General features: G+C 32.6%; 1 protein-coding gene across 1 annotated transcript in view; it reads left to right on the forward strand.

The window, feature by feature from the left end:
* Window positions 1–20,117, forward strand: part of LOC145252756 (GATOR1 complex protein NPRL2-like) — a 69,453-nt gene that overhangs the window by 5,497 nt on the left and 43,839 nt on the right. Inside the window, exons 2-4 of the mRNA XM_080112640.1 lie at window positions 6,832–6,923; window positions 11,245–11,413; window positions 14,902–15,010. Of these exons, the coding sequence (XP_079968766.1) occupies window positions 6,832–6,923; window positions 11,245–11,413; window positions 14,902–15,010 (370 nt within the window). The remainder of the gene's footprint in view (window positions 1–6,831; window positions 6,924–11,244; window positions 11,414–14,901; window positions 15,011–20,117) is intronic.

A 20,117-nucleotide genomic window follows, 5' to 3' on the forward strand; every position in this document is an offset into this window, starting at 1 on the left:
GAGGAAAAGAATGTGAAAAAAAGGGACATCTTTGCTGTTGCGCCGATCGCCAAACTAGAAGTGGCAAAGGTTTAAATTAAGGCTAGACAATCAAAGAGAGGCAATGACTTTCGAAAATATCAGCAAAAAAAGCAACCCCTCCCTGTAGAAAAGTGCCCAGTTGAGGGTGACAGAATTAATGTTTTGGGCCAATTTTTTGATTTGTCGTCTGAAGGGTCAAGCTTCAAAATGATACCGATCTCGTGAAAATCTGTTGCCTCTGTCAAAAGTTTTTGCAAGACATGCATACATACATACATGCATACATGTGAAATTTATATTTTAGATGTTGTGTGGTTTTTGGCAATACCCAAAGATGCTATCATTGTTCAAAGATGGCTTCTACAAAAGCCAAGGACCATACCACAAAGTGGTAATCTCTTCGTTAGACACACCACAAATTATTTTAACATGACAATACCATCAAAGTTTCCTGCTCTGCACACATCTCTCCAGATTTAATCTTCCGCTGAGGTCATCAGAACTATGCCCTTCTTTTAAACTTGCATTGCACATCCATCGTATAATTTTCATCATTTCTCGCCATGCAACGTATGTCCTCAACCTTCACTGGTTAGGTTTCACTTCCATGCATCATCACACCGTGTGCACATGCCAGATAGATTATTTCATTATTACATTTTTCAATTTTTATTCCCCACATTGTCATTTGCTGTACCTTTCTTCTGTAACCATTACTCCTCCAATAGTGTCCCGTGGGTGACGTCATCTAAATCGGCCGTTCTGGGTCCCAGTTGATCATTTTGGTATTTGGCTGTTACTCTGGTGAAGGTCCTGGATGTTGAAAGGTCCTGGTGTTATGTAATCGCCGGGCAACACCGGCTAAAAAGCATTATTCAGCTATCTATCTATCTATCTCTCTCTCTCTCTCTCTCTCATATATATATATATATATATATATATAGCAGAATAACAAAGTTGATTCATGAGAAACGATAAGGAGTGAGTATTGCAGGTGCAGAAGGGCCAAAGGATCATACTGTGACATGAATTAAACTCTGTGATCGATTAAGTTGCACCTGGGAGGTGTAATGCGAGTCTGACATATCAGGGGTTCCGTTTTGAGTAACTTAGTTAATTTTAGTGGAGTTGGGTTTAGGACGTCGAAAAGACAAGCTATGTTAAAACAAGTCTCCTCACCGGGGGCGGGGTCCAAATGGAACCACAAACCAAAGATGGCTATTCATGCCAGTTTGTTGTAGCAAAATGCCTGAGTAATGAATAAAAATATCCATAAAACAACCATTCGTCTTGGGTTCCTGTCTTGCATGCATCTTTGATTGTAACAGAACCAGCTCCCTCAAGATGATCGGCGAATTCTCTAGAAGGTATGTCATCATGTATATTCGTATTATATGTTCTCACATGCACACACACACACACACAGTAACTAGATAAGCATGCTGTTAAAATAGACATTAACTAGACAATCCCGGGCCTGATAAATAAGACCATAAATAAAAAGGTTAAATGAAAAAGTTAAATGAAAAAAGTTAAATAAAAAAAGTTAAATAAAAAAGTTAAATGAAAAAAGTTAAATAAAAAAAGTTAAATAAAAAAAGTTAAATAAAAAAGTTAAATGAAAAAAGTTAAATGAAAAAAGTTAAATAAAAAAGTTAAATGAAAAAGTTAAATGAAAAAGTTAAATGAAAAAGTTAAATAAAAAAGTTAAATGAAAAAAGTTAAATGAAAAAAGTTAAATAAAAAAGTTAAATGAAAAAAGTTAAATAAAAAAGTTAAATGAAAAAAGTTAAATAAAAAAGTTAAATGAAAAAAGTTAAATAAAAAAGTTAAATGAAAAAAGTTAAATAAAAAAAGTTAAATGAAAAAGTTAAATAAGAAGGTTAAATACACACAAATAAGTAGATAAGAACAGACAAAAAAAAAAACACTGGTCTGAAAAAACTACCATCCTTCCCCCATTATAAAAGTCTAGATGACAATTCGTTCGACAGTAATCACTAAAGTCTGTATCACTATGGAGCAAAGATCATTTCAAGCCAAAAGAAGAAAAGAAGAACAAGTCAATGACTGATTCTTTTGTATGAATCAAATTGATTATTCAATGAAAAACTGCGCAACTCTGATCATACAAAAGTCTTTGCCTTAAGATTCTAATGTTCATGTTTGAACAGCACTATTGGTAAAATCTGGGTAATTTCCAAGTTTTATGATCTCAACCATAATTCAAAGGTTAATCTCTCAATGACGTGAACTCTGTAGGTGAACAGAACGGAGTTTCTGAAGCTTGTATTGAGAATTAAATGGGGATGACTCCGTTCCTCCCCCAATAGAATTTAATTCATAATTCTTAATAATACATTATCATTTCAAGTTTCCAATAATATTCACAAGTATCCAATTCTGCGGGGATTTGACTTGCAAGGCCATGAGTGATGATTGGACCTTTAAACCCGCCCTTCTTTTCTTCTTCATCAGTCTCAATCTTTCACTGTTACCCTAACAGGGAAAATTTCTTCCTTCCCCTTAAAGATGATCTTTCATAATTATAAATGCGTTTTCTAAATTTGTGTAATCTATTTGTTTAATCATAATAATTTATAATTTGTATAATCATTATCAAAATTTTAACCACGGGAAAGTGTCTTTTGGCAGTTAATTAATCCTCGATCCCTATCCCATCACCTCCACCCACCCACTATTATTGTTTGTCCAAAATAATGAAATTGGAAGCAAGTAAACAGAAGAACCACACATATGTAATGGCCAAAATACAGACACTTCAACCCTTGCAATCATAGACCTTATGCCTTGGTGAACTGAGTGTAGAGTAGCGAATATCAAGTCTTGTAATAACAGTAGGATGCCGATACGATTCTTATAGACTATAACACCATCTACAATATAGAGATCGTCACAGAACGGGAAATACTCATGAATGTGGTGTGGCATTTCATGGTAAAATTCAGGTATGCCAGATTCTATAAGGTTGGTTAGTTCAAGCATATGTTCGTCACTAGCAGTGGCCGTGCGCACTCTGTCCCATGTGACGGTTTTGAGTTTTAGTGTCTAGTGATGTGGCTGCCATTGCAATTACACTTTCTTCGGTATCACATTTGATGGTGTCATAGGTTCTTAGATAATACTTGGGTTGAGTGTTCGAGAAATTTGTAGTCTGAGAATAGGGATGGCAAGTCGTTGGGTACTATGAACTTTATAGGTTCACCCATTAGATGGTGTGACAGTCAGTGGCACAATGTTTTAGTCTCAGGATGTTGTAAATCTGTATTGTAGCGTTTTTTCCTTGAGGTTCTGTGAGTGAGTGTTGGAAACATCTTCAAATGATCTATGAAGAAATATTTTCAGCAGCAGTATGTGGTCCACCGCAATGATCAGGGTTGAACATCCAAGAATGAAGTATCTAGCTTTTTTTAAAGTGTCTGCAACTGCAAGCACCTCACCTTCTATCGTGTGTAACATGATTCTGCTGTATGTATAAACCAGCTTCCAATTAGGATCACCTTCCAGCCAGAGCAACAGCAAAACAGTTCATTTTTGGGTCAGTTAGTGTTTTTGTAGGAACCAAAATCCGATTCCAGACTTTGACCAATCACGTTGGTTTAAGCAGATCAAAGATTCACACGCCATGTTCAATTTCAGCAACAACTGATGCTTTGGATTCCTGAAAGAGAGTTTCTAGGTTCTCATTCCACTTGAATTGAGCGATCGGTTTAAGAAGCAACATGTAGTACCAGCCACTGTTGAGAAGGTTAAACAGCCAATTATAACTGAGGCTGGTATTACCAAAGATTGGGCCTACTTTCAATCATGCTTGGCCGATTATGTGGCTGCCACAAAGATATCTGGGTGCAAAGAAGTGATCCAACTTTTTTTCTTTTTTTTTTTTTACACGGTGGTCACCACTTATCAAGGCCCAGAAGCCACTCAGGGATAAGGGTTATTGCAAGTACAGTACGTTAGTGTGGAAATTTAATGAAGTGTTTACTTAAGAGGGCAGTTCATTAGGAATTTGCTAACATTGGACTTGAAGACCTCCAAGTTGTAGTCAGGTGAGAAGCAGGCAGACGGAACAGAGTTCCACAGGCATGCAGTTCTAAGAAAGAAGCTTTTTTCATGGAATCTACGTTTTGATTTAGGCACAGATAAAGAGCGGGGGAAATTTTTCACATTGGATTCAGCTAGACGGGTGTTTTTCGTGAAGGATTGGCAAGGGGGGACCAGAGATTGGAGTTCAGACGAGCACCTGCCATGGAAATAACGATAAAACAAGGATAGGCTCGCAACGTCTCTTCTGTGGGAGAGAGGTTACAGGGTAGAGAAAAGGGCATCCCCCACTAAGCCACGAGCTATTGGAATGCTGTGACAAGCCACTATGTAGGGATCTCACTCTCACATCAGGTGGGAAACTCACAGACAGACCCAGGGATGAGATCATGTGTGTCATCTGGAAGCTAACCTGCAGCAAGATTGTGATGAATCGGTACACCACTTCGGTGCTCGTCTTCGAGAACAGGCAGATATATGTAAGCTTGTCATCACATGCTTCAGCTGTAACTACAATGTGAACTACACTGATGCTATCATACGTGGCATGCTGAGCCGAAGGATTACAAACCTTAATATTTAACTAGACCTCCTGGGGAATACAAACCAGAACATGTCATTAGAAGAGGTGTTTCAATTTATTGAAACTAAACAGGCTGGTAAGCGATCTGCCTCAAAATTGTTAAACACCTATTCATGGGGAGCTTACATGGTACGTCAAGTTATAGGTTTTGTTCATAGATAAGAGTGTATTCTATTTGTCTAGCAGCTGCTTATTGTCTACTGATGATGAACAAGATTTGAAAGAGATCAAGACAAAACAGTTAGAATTACGCAATAATAATCCTTTATAGACATGAAAGTATTTTGTTTATTTTAACCTATTTAAATGAGTATCATCATGTAAGGGTTTATGCTTTACTTTTTAGTTTGATTAGATAAAATATACAAAGAAATAAGTAAAAACATTTTTTTAATTCGGTGCAACTACACTATAATAGCAAAATTAAAAAAAAACAAAAAAATCGATTTAAAAACAGAACAATTACATCTACTGACTTTTTGTGTCGATTTCAACTAAAAACAATGATATCTACTTAATTGGCATATCAGAAGTACTTAAATATTACCACATTATTTTTTTTTTTTAAATGCAATTTTTCAATCTTTATCATAAAAAAAAAACCTCACCATATTTCTTTGGGACCATGTGACATAATAACAAGGGGAGTAACTCATTTATGCTAAAAACAATGCGATTAATTCATATTTATGATTGTTAACACACAATTTATTAAAAAATTAGCAATAGTTAAACACTATTTACCTCCCCTATGTTTTTTTTTTCATCCAAAAAATGTTTTCTTTAATAATTTTTTTTTACCTTATCGTTTTTCATAATTTTGAGATATATACATTACTGTAACATGGCAATTAAGTTGAGGAAATTGATCTGCTTTGAAATTCAATATTAAAAATTTCAAATTTTGCTATTATAATGTAGTTGCACCCAAAAATTCCTATTGGACTAAAAGTATATAAATGAACATTTCTCCAAATATTTTTCACCAATTTTTTATTTAAAAACATGTTTTCTTTTCATCATTATCATCATGATGCCTGTTTTATTTGCTGGCTTGTGTTAGACAGCTTTTAGAAACCAACCTATCTCTGGCAGGTCATTATTCAAACTACATAACCTAAAATGCAACAAATTTTCTTTGTCATTTCCCTCGGTCCCATCATTCGTTTTTTTTTATTATTATTTTGGAATCCTTTGAGATGAGGCTTCATAATTTGTGCATGGATTAGTTGGCCAAAATGCAGTGAGATAACAACTATGTAATTACTGGGGATAAGTTACAAGACTGAGCAATTCCTATCCCCTCGCAGTGAATCACCTGAAGAAGGCCAGTATGAAACAACAACAATTATGAAGCTGAGGATAACAATCTGCAAAAAGAATGAAGTCTCATCATTTTTTCTAATTCATTTGGAAGTTAGTTTTCTTTTAACAAAACTTAGTGCAAACTAATGAAATTTTTTATAGGTCGGATGCCCTTTCTGATACATACCTTGTGAGTTGGTGTCACCAGTGCTTCTATCAAAACATCTGTTACTTCACAAGGAAAGACGGAATGCCAAAAACAAAAAGAAATATAAATATGCATATATATTTATATCACACATGGCAGTACGGTTCTGAATAAGTTCGTCCAATCAATTCCAAACACCTCCGAATGATATCGGCTCGACACAACACGATTCCAAACCACACAGTCAAATCGACACGATCCTGAACAACACTGTCGATCGATACAACACAATCCCAAACAATACCGTCAATCGACCCGACATAACATGATCATGATAGCAGTAACATGTGACATGTTACCAGAGCAATTTTTTTTTTCAACTGCCCTTGAATGACTTATCGGCTTGTTTTTTTATTGCTGTTGGGCAAAACTCAAACATCGCTGTGGGTGGTAAGATGCTCATTGGTAGACTTTTGATTTGCAATCGAAAAGTTCCGTGTTTGCTGCAGATAGGCCCCACACATACACTAACACACAATTCTTGTGCGCGTACGTGCATGCTCATCACAACATCATTTCTAGGCGATTGACTACCAAGGTTAAAGAGTGCTCCATTGCTCTTAATGAATAGAGCAATTTTTATTTAAAAAATACAAAAACAAAACAACATAGCTCAACTAATCTTCAACAATATCTTCTTTATTTCTAGATCCCTGAAAATCTCATCAACAAAGGCACCTTCGATGCTCTACACATATACATCATCCCCAAAAAGGAACTCCATGACAGCGATATTACAGTGTAAGTATTCAGCAGATCCAAATTTCGTTTTTATTTTCCAATTAAAACCAAAGTATACATGATTGACGTAATAAATGATGTTGCAACCAACAGAATCGGTTATACCAGATTTCAAATTTCTAGTGGAGCTGTATGAATCGATATAAATGAAATTATTTAATCAATTGGAATGTTTTTTGAGATGAGTTTTATTTATTCCTTTATTTATTGCAGACTATTATCCCCATCTTTTAATTGTTAGTTTTTTTTTTATATTTTTATATGCATATATATTTTAGATAGTAGTTTCGATCCTACTCAAAGCCGGCCAGAGGCTTAGTTGGCCAAAAACGTGGTGAGATGAACAACAACTATGGAAGGCAGTAATTGCTGAGAATGCAGTTAGGAGATTCGGAATTCCTATCCTGTCACGGTTACCACCTGACGAAGGCCACAGGAATAGTTGACCGAAACGTCGTGAAACAACAACTAAAAGATGAGGATAATAGTCCGCAATAAATAAATGAAATTACATTAAACATGAACCGTCACTGATAACATCAAATGAAAAGGTGACAGTGTTCTATGACAAAAACATAGACGGGGGAGATATAGAAAAGACAAAACTATCAAGCCAGACATTGTAATATGGACTTAGCTCAAAAGAACTATGCTCATTATTGATGTCGCCACACCAAATGACTATAAACTTAATAGAGCTGAATGGACAAGGAGAATAAAATATTAGGACCTCAGGAATAGTTTAAAGACAATGTGGTCTTTGAAACAAGTGAACAGTATACCAGTTGTGATAGGAGCAACTGGCTTAATGAAAAGAAAGAATTCCTGGAAGACCAAGCCATAATGAAATGCAGATAGCAGCTATAAAGGGAACAACGTCTATTCTTATTTCCATCTTCTGTAATATGAATCTCACCTGTCTGTTTAAATGTATGTATGTTTGTATGTCTGCCTAAAACTTTTGACAGAGGCAACAGATTTTCACGAGATCGGTATCATTTAGAAGTTCGACCCTTCAGATGACAAATATCGAAAAATTGGCCAAAAACATTCTTTCGCCCTCAACTGGGCACTTTTCTACAGGGAGGGGTCGATTTTTTTTCGCTGACATTTTTTGCAACCCTCTCATTCACGACGTCACTTAAAAGGCGTTATTTCGATCGCCCGACACGTCACAACCATGGCAGGCACAGCGGTAAGACTGTTTTTTTTTTTCTTTTCACCTCTTTTTCCTCTGGCACATTACTAGTTCGAGCCTGCTTACTACTCCTTTCTTTTTTTTTTCTTTTTCTTTTTTCTTTTTTTTTTTTTCTTTTTTTTTTGCTCAACCAACACCCTTACACACACCTCCACTTTCTTTTCCGCCTTCGCGTCACAGGTTTGAGCCTGCCTGTCTACTACAACTTTTTTTTTTTTTTGCTCAACACAGCTCCAAACACCTGGACAATGCCGGGTATCCAGACTAGTCGAATATAAATTCAAATCATAATGAAGTCAAGTGTTAGCTCCAGTCCTTTGATCTCTTGAAACTAACTAAAGTAAATTTTTTAAAAAAGAGGGGGGGTAGATAAGTATGATTTAATTTGAACAAAACTGGTAAAATAATAAGGCCAGCATCTGTGTCAGATGTAAATAGAATGGAAGTATTTTTAAGCGCTGCTGATGAAAGATACAATAGAGGAATTTCCACAGACACCACTAGTCAATGTATCATTCAAACGATGTCGACATTTGCAGTACTGGATGAGGATTAGGCAGTCTGTTATCATTTATGGTGAATGCCATTTGCTTATTTTAATAAATGAAAGTAGAATGAACAGGAATGATGGAAGTTCAAAGTTACGACAATTCTTGAACATGCAAAGATTTTTCGCAACAATCTCATTCTTTAACTGGGAAACGAAATGTTGAATATAATTTTATTTTCAAGCAAAAACAATAAAAAGAAAATGCGAAAAAATCCCTATTTCTAATTTTAATTAAAAAAAACTTTTTTCTATTTATTTTATTTTTCTTTGTTTTTTTCTATTTCTATTATTTATTTTTCTATTTTTATTGATCTATTTTTTTTATATTTTTTTTCTATATTTTATTTATCTATTTTTCTATTTTTTATTTATTTATTTTTTCTATTTTTTATTTATCTATTTTTATTTATCTAGTTTTTCTATTTTTATTTATCTATTTTTTTCTTTTTTATTTATTTTTTCTATTTTTTTAATTTATCTATTTTCTATTTTTATTTATTTGCTTTTTCTATTTTTAATCTATTTTTCTATTTTTTATTTATCTATTTTTCGGTTTATTACTTATCTATTTTTTCTATTTTTCTTTTTCTATTTTTTCTTTTTATTTTTCATTTTTCTATTTTTCATTCTATTTTTTCAACTTGTTCAATTTTTCATTTTTTTTCTATTTAAAATTTTTTTTTTTAATTTTTATCTTTTTTGTTTGAAATGTATTTCCTGAAATTGTGCCTATTTTCCGATGCCAAAAACAATTTCTTTAATTATCTTTTTTTTTATTTAATTTTGTTTAAAACAAAATCTTCTGTTGCTAGTAGTAACAATAAAATAAGAAATATTTATTTATTTTAAACTACCAGTAAAACTAAAAGCTATAGATCCCCCCCCCCACAAGTGTGTTTTTGTGTTTGAGAAAATGTCTGTACATTTATCAGACGTTTTTATGGTACTAGAGATAAAATAACAACTTTATAGTTTAATATTTAGAGATTTATAAAGAATCAGAATTGTCAGTTGTATTGAAATTGGTAATTTAGTATGGAATCAATAATTTTATCAGAATCAGATGAAATATTGGAATCATCTCATCACTATTACCTACACTCCTGTTGCAATAATTAGTCTTGAAAGCAGTGAATTAGTAGCAACACTAGTCGCTGAAGCAACATGGTTGCTATGGAAAACAGTAAAAAAAAAAACGTCGCTCACCTTACGTTTTTTTATGATTTTGAACACCACTAAATTCATAATTTTTGTTTTACTGAACAAAAACTGAAAACAAAATTTTTTAAAATATAGCTGAGAAGGTGATCTATAAACTGTAATAATTGTTTGAAATTTGGTCAAAAAATGAGTGAGCGATGAAGCTTTAAAGCAGTTCTAAATGAATAAAACTGTCACTTAACCATATTTTCAAACATGGTGATGTTTGAGTGATAACTTTATTATATCAGAGTTTGTCTCTGCTTTATCGTTATTTTCATGGAAAGTGTTCGACTGAGCTTCAGTCTATGGTCCCCCCTTACCAAACTTTCACAAGAAACACTCGTCTAGCTGAAAACACTATCACTAATTCCCCCCACTCGTTATCTGTGCCTAAACCTAAACGTAGATTCCATGAACAAAGCTTCTTTCTTAGAACTGCACGCCTGTGGAATTGTCTTCTGTTTTCCTGCTTTCCAGCTGACTACAACATGGTTGTCTTCAAGTCTAACGTAAACAAGTTCTTGATGAACTGTTCCACTTGTTAGAGATTTAATGAATTTCCATTACTAACGATTACTATATTGTCCAATTTCTACTGTACACTGTTTAACTCTTATCCTCGAGTGGCCTATTGGCCTTGATAAGTGGTGATGCCTATGTAAAAAAAAATAAATAAATAAAGCAGTATTTGTACTACTCACTGTCAGGTGTATATAAAATTGATGCTGCAAAACTTGGCTGTTTCTCAACTGTTGATCACATTCACATTGGTTTGGTTTTAAAAGTTTTATTTAAAACAGAACAAAGATAGAAGAATGAACTGTGTGTGTATAGGGAGGAATGTATAGGGAGAATGGGAAGGGTATATATGAATAATGTACAGAAGACAGGCCGGATTTCAGGCAGGCTAAGAGAAAGAATCATTTTCCCTGACAGAAGTCGCATGATTTCTCAACTTCTAATTTTATGGTACCCTACTTTCGGCACGCAATCCACTCCCCGAAGGGGTTCCAAATTTGGAAAAAAAAATTCTCCGTTCCAAATAAAATGTTAACATTAGGTGTCTTCTTTCTTTTACTTTTGAATCATCAGAAATGGTAATAATAACTTATATATAAAAAGTGAAATTATTGATGTAATTCTATGACTTTATACCTGGGCAAACATTGGCAGAGCATATCATTTTTGATGGAGGGTCTACACTAGGAGTCGGAACAAATTACTTGTTTTATGAATCAGAGCCATAATCAGAGCTTTTAAAATTTCAGGCATCTGGACCGAGCATTCAGCTTACTAACTCTGTAACTTTGAATTTGAACCATTTATAAATGACACAAAATTCTTTTTCTTTTTTTTTTTTTTTTTTCCAGGAACGCACTTGATCACAAAATCCTTGGATATCCTGTGCATATTCCTGGCCGAAATTATGCCCGAAATGCCCTGATGTTTAATCTCTGTTTTGTGTTCGATCAGCAAGCGTGCACGACCGATTATGAACCAGTAGTCAAGAAACTTGCTTCCTACCTTACCCAGCTCGAGGTCAGTCATTCGAAATAACTTGATCTGTCATCTTATATTACAAAAGCTTGAAAAATTATTTCTCTTTTTTAACTTTTGAGGATACAGGTATATTATTTAAATTTTTTTTAAATCTCTCCTGACAAGGCATGAAGCCACTTGATGTAATGAGCTAACTAGAACAAAAGATGATTATCGCAAAGACAGGAGATGCCTGTTGGTTTTAATCTTGTAAAAACCAAGCTTATAGGTAATAGTTCTACAAGCCTGCAGTTCTTGGGAAGAAGCTACTGGAATAAGAAGCTATATTAGAATTGAGGGATCAAAACAGTAAATTAATGAAGGCCACTAGACCAGCAAGTCAAACGAGCTGGAACAAAGGAGGCAGGAAATAGATCAGACAATTCTGAAGAGTACATGACATAATAATATTTATAACAAAAACTGCGACCATCAACATCACGTCTGTGAGAGAGAGGTTGCAGAAAAGAAGGAAGGGTGGGGGGGGTCAAATTACAGATATGCTTCAGCATCTTATCAGAAATTCACCAGTCCAAATACGACAGCAGTACTCCATACATGGTCTGATAGTAGATGTGTAAAGATAGAGACCAGCCTTGGGTGTGAGAAAGTTTTTAGAGTGATAGACAGAATCGACTTTGCGAGAATCAGAAAAAGCAGTGGATTTAATATTTTCGTTTCTTTCCTGGACAAGAGTTGCTTCCCTTGGTATAAAAACAAACAAGTAAGAGATCCTCCCAAATCTTTGACCATTATTGAAACACAAAGAGAATTTCTCGTTTTCTTTTTAACGCTCTCTTTTTCTTTTTTCTTTTTTTTTTCTTTTTTTTCTTTTATTCTTAAGCCAAAGCAAAAATATTCCTTAATTTTATTCATGTTACTAGCAGGGGGGCATCTGACCCTTCCCGGTCGTAAAGTATGTTTAATATATTTTAGTACATGCAGATTTTGTTACAGAGTCAATTATCTATTGAATATTATACCTACTGATTATATAGCACTGATTTTAAAGGTAATAAAAAATAACTTGGATACCATCAGCTAGAATCAAAACTAAAACCATTCGCTCTTCAGCCACGTTCGCACATTTAAATTTCTAGCTTTGTTTGCTATCATTTAGGCTAAACCGACAGACAGATAAAAAAAAAATTATAAAATTAAACCACGTTTAGCTATGACTAATTTACGCATGCGCAAACTAATAGAAATGTTGGCAAGTTGAAATGAACATTTTGCATTTCAACTTGCCGACTTCTGTACACGTTATTCATCCACCCCCAAAAAGATCTTACTCATTATAAACCATCTTTGGTGTATGGTTACTATTTCCTGTTAATTTCAGTGTTATGCGACCAATAGTTTAATAGTTTAGCTGTTAAATATTTACACATACATCTACTATTTTATTTATATAGATTTAGATTCTCAAGATGAGAAAATAGTCCAAAGAATCCAAATAATCAATCCTCATCTCAAAATTCAGGAACGTAATTCAATTTAGTAGTGCCGCAGCCAAAGTTTCTGTATCTTCCTCTCTCCTTGCCATTGGAATAATTACTGTAAAGAAAAATTAAAGAAAAGAAAAATCAACAACATTGTTGCTCAACAGCTCATGTTCTTTGTTGCTTTATTCTTTTACAGCATTATATAAGGTTCGCCTCAACCACTCCTCTGAAGGATGAACAAGGATCAAGCTTCCAAACCACTTACTCCACATCATCAAATCCTTCTTAGATAATAGAAAAATTCAGGTTGTCCTTGATGGTCATACATCTGAACAACATGATATAAATGTGGCTGTGCCATAGGGATCAATCCTCGGGCCATTATTATTCCTGATATTCGTAAATGACCTTCCTCATGAAATTGTCTCCGAGATGCTCAACGGCTCATAACAGAAGTTAAAGGGGAAGGCAACTCCGCCTGAAACAGAAAATGAATTAACTCCCCTTGATCGTAGTTCTATTGTCCTAACAGTTACAGAATGATACTCTCACCTTGTCTCAAAACCCATAAAAATACAACATCTAACATCTAATTGACTCAGTGCTAGAACGTTAGGCTCCAGACTCTGGGGTCCTGGTCTTGAATCTCAATAAGTTCAGCCACATTGGTGAGTTATATAATGACGAAACATGTGTTTATGGATAATTATATTTAAAAAAAAAAAACATGTCGCTTTCCATCTGGATGGCATCACATTGATGAGTGAAAATTATTCTCAGTTAGCATTTAGTTAAAATGCTTTTTGTTCAAAAATATTGCAAACACAATAAATAAACAAATATTTGCTGATGACACTGTGCTCTATAACAAACTTGAGGGGAAAACTAATGAATACATAATACATATCTAAAGAAAACTAATGAATACATAATACATATCTAAAGAAAACTAATGAATACATAATACATATCTAAAGAAATAGCTAAGATTCTAGAGAAAAATCTCCAGTCTGTATTGGAATGGAGCCGAAAATTGATAGTAACATTCAGTGCCACCAAGACTAAGCTTATTTCCTCTAATAATTAAAAGAAACCCTCTCAATCACTGATTGCCATGGCTAATGATACACCCCCTGAAAGTACTTTCCTCAAACTCCTGGGCTTAACATTCACAAACAACGTGAATTGGAACAAATACATTGAGGTAATTGCCAAGGCCGCTGTGAAGAAGGTGGGCTCTCTCTACTGTGTTAGAAGGTTACTCACACCTGAGAGTATCCTGTATCTCTATAAAGCCACTATTCACCCATGCATGGAATATTGTTGTCACATCTGGGCTGGTGCATTTGCCACTAGTCTCTCATTCCTAGAGAGGGTTCAAAAAATATTTGCCAACCTAATAGGTCCCACACTGTTGGCCAAACTCCAACCTCTGTCCCATCGCCAAAATGTGGCATCTCTGTGCCTGTTTTACAAGTACTTTAATGGAAAGTGCTCAGATGAACTCCAAGCACTGCTACCCACTCAACTAAAATACCCCCAACAAACCAGACAAGTAGCAAAATCTCACCCCTTCATGTTAGATGCCGAAAAGCCTTCTACTCAAATAGCTTCTTTCCTCAAACTGCTAGGCTTTGGAATTCCCTTCCAGGCTCCTGCTTGCCTGACAATACTGACATGCAGAAGTTCAAGTGTAATGTGAACAGACATCCTGCTGCCCAACTCCCTACATAGTATCCCAGCAAATCTGCTCCCTATTAGTAGCCCCTTATGACTTATTGGCACTTTGTCTTGTTTGGGGTGAATAAACAGTAAAAAAGTAAAATAAATAAAAGGTCAAACTCTAATTTTTGACTTTTGATTAAATTTTCCATTTCTTTTTTTAATTTAACTTTGTGTAGAAAAAATACTGTTTTTAACACAATTTTTACGCATCAGCATTTAAATATTGCTAAATTTATTTTCTTTATTGAATTTATTTTAAAAAATTTTAACTTGTTTTTATGATTATTAATTTTTTTTCTTTTGTTTTATTCCTTTCAGCTGGAAAATGGATATTTGTCCAATGAGCAATCCCAGCAACAAATTCCGAAACTGATGCAAAACGTGCTGAAAACACTAAACAACTCTGGAATGTGTCATGTTCCAATGAGTGAGTTGATTACTTCATCAATTAAACTCAGAAAAAACATTTTTGATATCACACTTGTTTGTAAATAATTTGACCTCTTTATCCAAAAATGATTTGACCTCTTTGTCCAAAAATGATTTGACCTCTTTATCCAAAAATGACCCCAAATTTGATAGGTCACTTGGTAGAACATTAAAGACTGACCACTGGGATCCAAGCTTTGAACTTCACTGCACCTAGCCATACTGATGAATTAAAAAGACTACCAAATGTGTATTATAAAATTTTTTTTTTTTCGTTTACATAGGCATCACCACTTATCAAGGGCAAGAAACCACTCGAGAATAAGGGTTAAAGAGTTTACAGTAGACAATTGGACAATCGTTAGTAATAGAAATTCGGTAAATTTGTTAACTTATATGGAACAGCTCATAAAAAACTTGTTTACGTTAGACTTGAAGACAACCATATTGTAGTCAGCTGGAAAGCAGGAAAACGAAAGACAATTCCACAGGCGTGCAGTTCTAAGAAAGAAGCTTTGTTCATGGAATCTATGTTTAGGTTTAAACACAGATAAAGAGTGGGGGGAATTATTAAGTGTTTTCAGCTAAACGAGTGTTTCTTGGGAAAATTTGGCGAGGGGGGACATATATATATATTAACAAAAAATATGACTCAAATCACATACTGAGTTCAAGTTTTATATTTTTTTTAAATAAGGAAAAAAGGTGGAGGAGACTATATTTAAGAATCCTTCCTTCATGACTGAACCGAATCATACCTAATTCAGACCAAAGGGTCAGATTTCTAAACCCTAAAACCAGAATGTACCAAGGAATCTTCAGCTGGTATGAACCAAAAAAAGTCGTTTTATTTACATGCTTTCTACAACAGCAAAAATGCTTGATAATGGTTGAATTGTTAACACATATTGACAACCTGAGTGTGCTAAATTCAAACCCATTTCTAGAGAAACACTTAGGGATGTTGGCAACCTTTATGTTATCCCTCCTGTAAGTACTCAATGCCTTTCTAGAAAGAATTCTAACTATAAAGATGGGGAGATGAATGCCAACAATAATCATCTGATTCATATGAAATGAATGATGCTCAGCAAAAAATACTAGCAACAAACAGATGTGTTGACATCGTCCTACATACAGCACTTGGTATTCCAAAATGGTCACCCATCTGGTACTAATCAACCAAAACGTTGCTTAACTTTTGAAATGAATAAATGAAGAATGTTCAACAACAATCCACTTCAATTCAGTCAATTTAATGTAGGGAAAGACATTTTCCCCTCAAAGAATGCACTTTGGAGAAGTACACAATTAGCCATGAACGAACCCATCTGCATTCCTCAAATCTCAAAGTATCTCAAATCGAACGATACCTAATTTAAAAAAAAAAGGATCCGCCATTCGACAAGAGTTTCTAGGTTGTCAGAATGATGCTAAGAATTCCAGCGGCTCATATCACTGTACATCAACTTTTTTAGCTATTGCTATGAATGAGGGTGTCGGCATATCATAACTATTCTCTACTTTCACCTAACAATAACAATATAATAAATAACTAAATGATAAATACAATACTTGGCAAACCACAAGAGTAAGCAACCCAAAAAAGGAAGTCTTTAATATCAGGAACAAAATCTGACTGAACACCGTTTGCTGCAGACTTTGAATCGAGTGTTCTTCTGATTTGCCAGTTGTGTATGTGTATTTTTATGAACAGCATAAACTTCTAAATTAAATGATTATTATGAATTTTAGAACACAGCTGCTAAGCGTAAGGATCCTAATGTGGGCTATATTTAGTATTATGAATGGGGTATTAGCATATCATAACTATCAATGCCTTGCAGAAGATTGTGCCAGAATACAAATATGATAGTGTGCAGTCTTTTTATAAGGAACCGACGCATAGAATGACACAAATTACATCAGTCTTAGTCCGATATTACTTGAGGTTGTGTGTAACAACTATCATGGACAGAAGTAATATATCTCCATCTTTATTTACTTAAGTTCAAAGTCTATTTGTTGGCGCCTGCCAGTGTCTGTTTCGCGCCGGTCTCGCGTCTCTATGCAAGAACTCGTATAACAAAATTTAAAGGGGGAAGTAACTCCACCTGAAACAGAAAATGAATTAGTTCCCCTGGATCGTAGTTCTATTGTTCTAACAGTTACAGAATGATACTCTCACCTTGTCTCAAAACCCATAAAAATACAACATCTAACATCTAATTGACTCAGTGCTAGAGTGTTAGGCTCCAGACTCTGGGGTCCTGGTCTTGAATCTAAGTTCAACCACATTAGTGAGTTGTATAATGACGAAAGTTGTTTATGGATAATTATATTTTTAAAAAACATATCGCTTCCTATCTGGATGGGACCATCACATTGGTGACTGAAAATTATGGTTGGTTAGCTTTTCATTCAAAAATATTGCAAACAAAATAAATAAAAAAATGACATCCTAATAAATTGGGGCGCTGTTTTACAATTTGTCGTTGAAGCTGAGGATAACAACTCTCTTTTAGATTCGTTCATTTTTTTCATCTCATAATTTAGGACGCTCAAATTAATATTTTTTATTAAATCAAAACATTAAAACTAAAAAGCTGTAGTGAATTTTTTTTATGTAACAAAATTGATAACATTAATAATACAAAATGTAGTCTTTACGTGACTAATAAGAGAATTGTTTTTGTTTTCATATAATTTATGACGCTAAAACCAATGAACCAACAATATTTTCATTGGATGAAAGCATTTTAAAAAGAAGCTGCAGCAACTTTTTTCTACATTTTTTTACGACTACATTTTTTTGATTAAAAAATAAATGTTATGGTACGTTTTTAAAAAAAAAAGTCTTTAACCTTAAAAAAAACAAAGAATGAAATTCTTTAATAAAACAAGGATGGAACTTCTGCAGCAAATTTTTTTTTTTTTTTTTTACTGTAACCAAGCTTATAATATTAATGACACCAACATCTAGTTTTTAACATTACAAAAATTAAAATGTAAGGATAGTTATAGAGGAATTGTAATTTTTATTAAACAAAACTGTGATTTATTATTTACGTTAAAAACTAGATGTTGATGTTGTTAATATTATAAATTATTATTTCCTATCGTTGAATTTTTTTAATATTTTCATTTTTGTTTTATTAAAAAGTATTGTTGAAAAAATTATTATTTCCTATCGTTGCATTTTTTTTAATATTTTCATTTTTGTTTTATTAAAAAGTATTGTTGAAAAAATTATTATTTCCTATCGTTGCATTTTTTTAATATTTTCATTTTTGTTTTATTAAAAAATATTGTTGAAAAAATTATTATTTCCTATCGTTGAATTTTTTTAATATTTTCATTTTTGTTTTATTAAAAAGTATTGTTGAAAAAATTATTATTTCCTATCGTTGCATTTTTTTAATATTTTCATTTTTGTTTTATTAAAAAATATTGTTGAAAAAATTATTATTTCCTATCGTTGAATTTTTTTAATATTTTCATTTTTGTTTTATTAAAAAATATTGTTGAAAAAATTATTATTTCCTATCGTTGCATTTTTTTTTATATTTTCATTTTTTGTTTTATTAAAAAGTATTGTTGAAAAAATTATTTCCTATCGTTTCATTTTTTTTATATTTTCATTTTTGTTTTATTAAAAAGTATTGTTGAAAAAATTATTATTTCCTATCGTTTCATTTTTTTTATAATCATTTTTGTTTTATTAAAAAATATTGTTGAAAAAATTATTATTTCCTATCGTTTCATTTTTTTATAACCATTTTTGTTTTATTAAAAATATTGTTGAAAAAATTATTATTTCCTATCGTTGAATTTTTTTAATATTTTCATTTTTGTTTTATTAAAAAGTATTGTTGAAAAAATTATTATTTCCTATCGTTGCATTTTTTTTATAATCATTTTTGTTTTATTAAAAAATATTGTTGAAAAAATTATTATTTCCTATCGTTGCATTTTTTTTTATTTTTTCATTTTTGTTTTATTAAAAAGTATTGTTGAAAAAATTATTATATCCTATCGTTTCATTTTTTTTAATATTTTCATTTTTGTTTTATTAAAAAGTATTGTTGAAAAAATTATTATTTCCTATCGTTTCATTTTTTTTTATATTTTCATTTTTGTTTTATTAAAAAGTATTTTTGAAAAAAATATTATTTCCTATCGTTGAATTTTTTTTTATTTTTTCATTTTTGTTTTATTAAAAAGTATTTTTGAAAAAATTATTATTTCCTATTGTTGCATTTTCGCAATGTTAAAAACTGTTTAAAAAACCTTACCATAACATTTACTTTTTAATTTAAAAAAAAGAAAGTAGCCATAAAAAATGTAAAAAAAAGTTGCCACAGCTTCTTTTTGAAATGTTTTCATTTAATGAAAATATTGTTTGTTCATTGGTTTTAGCATCGTAAAGTATGATATGAAAACAGTAACACAAAAAAAAATGGTAAATAAATTTACATTTCCTTTTTGTGCCAAGTCTGAATATTTATTTTTATTTATTTTTCTAAAAATTATTTTAAGGGAGCTGTCCGTCATTTCATCAATTTGTGTACATACTTGAAAAAAAAAAAAAATACACAAAACAGTTTGTTTCACTTTTTCTAAACTATAAAAAAAATAACCTACCCATGTTAAAAAAGGCTTGCGGATTAAACAGCCCCCAAACCTCGAAAATTGTTCTTAACATGTGGATGTTGGGGGGTATTCCGAGGGCCACTTTTAACGAATTTGCTATTATCTATTGCAAAAATAGCTTACAATTTACTTGACAAAAAAAAATGACATTTTCAATACAAAAGAACGACAGTAGGTTTTTGGGTTTTTGTGCTTTTTTTTCTATTGATGTTTTGTTTCTACATTTACAATTTTACTTTGCAATTCTTTCGCATAGCTTTGTTATTATTACATCTGGTAAATATTTGGATACATTACAACAGAACACTGACCACTCTAAATATAAGAATATAATATGAAAATGTTTAGTGCTTATGTTTTTGTAAACCGCATTAAAAACTACATAAGACAAAAAAAAAAAATCCCAAAAAAGTACTGTAATGTATTTTTTTTTTTTTACATTTTTTTTTAGA

The sequence above is a fragment of the Euprymna scolopes genome, chromosome 29 (assembly GCF_053919585.1).
Source record: "Euprymna scolopes isolate OS-2025 chromosome 29, ASM5391958v1, whole genome shotgun sequence".
Lineage (NCBI taxonomy): Eukaryota > Metazoa > Mollusca > Cephalopoda > Sepiida > Sepiolidae > Euprymna > Euprymna scolopes.